Source organism: Cydia fagiglandana, chromosome 18 (assembly GCF_963556715.1).
Source record: "Cydia fagiglandana chromosome 18, ilCydFagi1.1, whole genome shotgun sequence".
NCBI lineage: Eukaryota > Metazoa > Arthropoda > Insecta > Lepidoptera > Tortricidae > Cydia > Cydia fagiglandana.
This window is the reverse complement of record NC_085949.1, coordinates 407,352-413,116: the sequence shown is the minus strand read 5'-3', so window position 1 is coordinate 413,116 and position 5,765 is coordinate 407,352. Positions and strand designations below refer to the sequence as shown.

The 5,765-nt window shown below is 42.7% G+C and overlaps 1 protein-coding gene across 1 annotated transcript; it reads right to left on the bottom strand.

The window, feature by feature from the left end:
- Window positions 1-259: 259 nt before the first annotated feature.
- On the bottom strand, window positions 260-5,064 carry LOC134673258 (uncharacterized). The gene is made up of 3 exons (XM_063531222.1): window positions 4,932-5,064; window positions 2,540-2,719; window positions 260-848 (listed from the first exon to the last, which is right to left on the bottom strand). Exons 1-3 carry the CDS (start codon window positions 5,004-5,006, stop codon window positions 759-761), a joined length of 345 nt encoding a protein of 114 aa, XP_063387292.1. The 5' UTR covers window positions 5,007-5,064; the 3' UTR covers window positions 260-758.
- Between the last annotated feature and the right edge of the window lie 701 nt (window positions 5,065-5,765).

Genomic DNA, 5,765 nt, shown 5'->3' with positions numbered 1-5,765 from the left:
ATACAATTTTTTGCTGACTTTGTAAAAATCTGCAGCAAGTGTAAGATAATTTCGACACCAATGTGTTGTAAATACAAAAAAGCATGTCACTAGTATTTGCTTTGTTCTTAAACAGTATATCAAGAATTTCAAGTATTAAATCAACTTAAATACTACGAGGATTTATGATTTTCAAGTATTAGGTACATCAAATACTACGAGTATTTTATAATAAGTGTCCTTGGATTGCTTTGCAAATATTACAATAAAAATACACGTCTGAAATCTCCAGTTTATTATTAATAAACAGAAAGTCGCTAATAAGTTACCCTTTACTAACCGTAAATAACACTTAAAAATAAAATACTGGGTTTTCTCAGTCTGTCTCAAACTCGAGAAATGTCATTGTAAAGGTATAAGTCGCAAGCTGAAGGGCTTAGTCACATTTTCTTTACGGCGCGATTCGGGAAATGAATTAGAGATGAACTAGATACGATATAGTAAAGCCATGTGACGTCCTACGGGTAAAGGTACCTTATGGCGATGGCGGTTGGCGCTTACGCCATTATTAACGTCGCTTCATTATTATTGTGGCGCTATGCGACGTAAGCGCCAGCCGCCATAACGTACGTTTTACCGTGGAACGTCACATATCTTTACTATTTCATATCTAGTGTATCTCTAATACATTTCCTGAATCGAGCCGTTAATATATGATATCTACTTCAATAAATAAAAACAGACTTTACAATACCCAGTGTCAACTACTCGTACCCAGCCTATTCAGTGACGGTGTCGTTGGGGGCGTCCTCCACGGGATCGCACGCGGCGCCACCGGTGCTCGGCTCTCCTATAATTGCCGGTATTACCTGGAACAGAGAGGGCTGCTTACATCACGGCCACGTTCTAGCTGTGGACACTCCAAAGTCCAATTAACATTATGATACGCATAGTAGTCTCAGCTGGATCATCAGGTGTTCTAACTTATATAGTTTATAATAGTTAATCCCAAAAATATATAGTTTTCATGGGCTGAACCTTTGAACCCTTTAACGGGCAAGACTGAAAAAAATCCTCAATTCAAGCCTCATTGTCATCATATAGTCGTAAAAATTCTGTACAAGAAAAATACAAAAAGATAGGATGGTCTTTTTTGCGACCGCTGTCCTATAAAGGGTATAAGAACCTGCAAGTAAGATAAGACGGGCGAGGGTGTGATGGCTCCTCTACACGATGGGTCAGCGCCGGTCACTCCAAGGGACGCAGGCATGCGATAAAATGAGATAGCAATATCACTTCTTCTTCTTCCTCGCATTTTCCCGACATTTCGCTCGCATTTCCGCTCATGAGAGCCTGGGGTCCGCTTGACAACTAATCCCATGATTTGACGTAGGCACTAGTTTTTACGAAAGCGACTGCCATCTGACCTTCCAACCCAGAGGGTAAACTAGGCCTTATTGGGATTAGTCCGGTATACCAATATCACGATAGCAATATCACTTGCTCCCTCTAAAGCATAAATGCGTCCCTTGGAGTGGCCGGCGTTGGCCCATCGTGTAGAGGAGCCATGAAATAGGTACTAACGGATAAATTAACTTCATGTCGAGGCGCGCTTTGCTGGCCACGGCCCAGGGCTGGGCCCCGTTTCTCAAAAGCTTGTAACTTGTAATACAAGTGGAAGTCCCTTTCTAACAAAAGCTGTCAAAAAGTGACATCCGCTTGTATTACAAGTTACAAGCTTTTGAGAAACGGGCCCCCGGTGTCAGGGATCCCTACAACCTGCACAACTTAAGTTGACTACACTTGCTTGTTGACTTGTTCTGGTACCTTGTTGTATATTTTTCTGCATTTGTCACCCTCTTTTCACTCTCTCCTCTCATCTACTCAAAGATTAACTGGAAGAGATCCCTCAAAGGGATAAGTTCGCCTTGCTTCTAACTAATTGTATGTTATTTTTAATGTCTTTTTGTACAATAAAGAGTTTATTTACTACGACTACTACTACTACTACAACCTACCCTAGTACCTGTTCTCCCAGCATGGCCAGGATCTGCGCCACCTTCTTGATGGCCTCTATGTCCTGGGGCCCGGGGAGGGGGAACCTGGCGTCCTTCATGTTCAGGCGCGGGGCCTTGCTGGCCACGCGCGAGGTCAGGATCCCTACAACCTGCACAAGTTAACTTGACTACAACCTACCCTAGTACCTGTTCTCCCAGCATGGCCAGGATCTGCGCCACCTTCTTGATGGCCTCTATGTCCTGGGGCCCGGGGAGGGGGAACCTGGCGTCCTTCATGTTCAGGCGCGGGGCCTTGCTGGCCACGCGCGAGGTCAGGATCCCTACAACCTGCACAAGTTAACTTGACTACAACCTACCCTAGTACCTGTTCTCCCAGCATGGCCAGGATCTGCGCCACCTTCTTGATGGCCTCTATGTCCTGGGGCCCGGGGAGGGGGAACCTGGCGTCCTTCATGTTCAGGCGCGGGGCCTTGCTGGCCACGCGCGAGGTCAGGATCCCTACAACCTGCACAAGTTAACTTGACTACAACCTACCCTAGTACCTGTTCTCCCAGCATGGCCAGGATCTGCGCCACCTTCTTGATGGCCTCTATGTCCTGGGGCCCCGGGATGGGGAACCTGGCGTCCTTCATGTTCAGGCGCGGGGCCTTGCTGGCCACGCGTGACGTCAGCTCGGAGACTGCGGCCAGCGCTGGGGGGTGGGAGGAGGGGTCGTGGCCCAACTGTGGGAAAGGGTTAATTATGGTGTGAAGGGTTTAAAAGATCCTTTGATTGTGTAAAATGTTTAAAATATAATTAAATAAATAAATATTATAGGGACATTCTTAAAACACAAATTGACTAAGTTCCACGATAAGCTCAGGAAGGCTTTTGTTGTGGGTACCCAGACTACGACATATGTAATATACAAATACATAAAAAAACATCCATGACTCAGGAACAAAATCTATGCTCATCACACAAATAATTGGCGTTACCGGGATTTGAACCCAGGACCATCGGCTTCACAGGCAGGGTCACTACCCACTAGGCTAGACCGGTAGTCAAAAGTGTATATGTATAAAGTCTCTTCGAATTCAAAAGCTGCTTTAGATGGCGCTGTCCGACTCCGTAAATTATGCAGTAAGTCTTAAACTTTGAGTCTCGTTCGTAAAAAATGTTTACGAAATCTAAGTTGCCTACTGGCTGTTTAACGAAAGATTTTGTATATCAATAAGTAACAAAGGCACCTTCATGTATACCAAATTATGAATACAAATACAAATTCATGACAAAACAAAGGTTTGTGTTAGTGCCAACTGTACCTAGTTTTCGCCGTCGGTTCAGTTCAGGGTGACATCAAAATGGTCAGATGGCCACACCCCATAAGTACAACATGTAAAAGGTGGGGCTGTCATTTTCCTACCACGAAACAGTCATGTATAAAAGATCATGTTCTCAGAATTATTTCTATAGGGATAGATATAGTCTTCCGCAAAGAATTTAGGTATGTACGGGGTAAAGCTTAATGAAACCGTTTAATAACTCCTATTTGCGCCTTTCTAATAATTATCTCGTGCTTTATTTCATGCATGGTATAAAATAATTTATTTCAAACACTTTTAATTTATTTAAAGGCGATCTCAAAAGTTAAAAAAATATCAGTTTTGTGTATTAAGTACCCAGGCACTTTTTTTGCTGAGTCACAAACATATTTATAATAATATGAAACATTAGCATGTGAACGTTATTTAGGGGTCAAAAAATGCGCACGTAAACTAGTTGTACATATTTCCATACCCATACAACGGGTTCTAATTCCGCCCATTCGGATTTGAACTTGAATGCAGTAGGTACCTACTGAGGCTTGTTTGCGCATTTAAACCCTGGGTATTTTCCATGTCATTTTTATAATATTGTCAAAATAAAAAAAAACCGGGCAAGTGCGAGTCGGACTCGCGCACGAAGGGTTCCGTACCATAATGCAAAAAAAAAACAAAAAAAAAGCAAAAAAAAACGGTCACCCATCCAAGTACTGACCACTCCCGACGTTGCTTAACTTTGGTCAAAAATCACGTTTGTTGTATGGGAGCCCCATTTAAATCTTTATTTTATTCTGTTTTTAGCATTTGTTGTTATAGCGGCAACAGAAATACATCATCCGTGAAAATTTCAACTGTCTAGCTATCACGGTTCGTGAGATACAGCCTGGTGACAGACGGACGGACGGACGGACGGACGGACGGACGGACGGACGGACGGACGGACGGACGGACGGACGGACGGACGGACGGACGGACAGCGAAGTCTTAGTAATAGGGTCCCGTTTTACCCTTTGGGTACGGAACCCTAAAAACATGTTTCTTGCAACATGTCATTACAACCTTATAGTTGTAGGAAAATACTCATCTTTTCATCATTCGTATGCGATGTAGTTACATTGAGGACTATTGGTTACATATCCAATTTCTCGCGCTCAAGAGGAGGCCTGTGCCCAGCAGTGGGACGTATATAGGCTGAGATGATGATGATAATGATGATCCAATTTAGCCGGTTGACGACCGGTCTGGCCTAGTGGGTAGTGACCCTGCCTGTGATGCCGATGGTCTTGGGTTCGAATCCCAGTAAGGTCATTTATTTCTGTGGTGACACAGATATTTGTTCCTGAGTCATGGTTGCTTTCTATGTATGTAAGTATTTATATACCTATTATGTATATCGTTGTCTGAGTACCCACAACACAAGCCTTCTTGAGCTTACTGTGGGACTTCTGTCTTTCTGTGTCAGAATGTCTTATAATATTGATTAAGTAAAAATACCGCAAGGTAATGAAACTCGAATGCGAGTTCTCACACCGTCTAAATAAGCCTTAAAAGGTAAAGCCACATTATCTCCAGCTTGGCTAGGAATATTTCTGAGCGCCGCCACTGACAATGATTGGTTGTTCAAACTTACTACACTGACGGCGGGCCCGGCCGAAGCCTGCCACAAGAGAAGCACCAGCACCAACAAACACTGCACCGCTCGCATCCTGACTGACCCACCTTCTCCACTCAAGACTCTTATAACATCCCTACAATACCAGTAGTTCAGTCGCCATCAGATATATCGCAGCGGCCAAGGTGTTCACAATATCTGAACACGCGCTCTAACTCCTTGACAATAGAGGCGTGTTCAGATGTTTGTGAGCACCTTGGCCGCTCCGATATATCTGATGGCGACTGTACTATCATCACACGTAACCGCCATTCGAAAACTCATTCAATTGTTTACCGTATTTTCTCGCAACAAATTCTAAATTCAAAATGATATTCTAACGGCTGATATACGTGGTGAGGCAGAATAAACTGTAGTAACTTCTTTCCATAATGCTCTAATAGAGCTATGACCAATTGATCACGCGATGCAAAATGGAATCTTTTTGCGATAAGTTTTCTGGAAAATGACTTTTTCACTTATGTCATTATTGTGATCATGAGAGGCTTCTGGTAAATTATTATAAAAAGGGTAGTTACCAAGATTATTGGTAATCCTTACAAGAGTCGGACCAAGCTAACTCTGCATGGTATTTCTAATAAGAAAGTTTATCATCATTAATGTCAAACTACATACCTAGTAGTATACGAAACACCACTAAGTATAGGTAGTATTGAAAAATATTATATGACAGCAATAATTTTTGCTTACAACAATTTTTTTACTTTAATGTTGATTATTGTAAACAATCTAAACCATGTTTGTATGTTTACATTATTCAAGCTCTTTAATGTTACGCTCTTAATGGTTGTA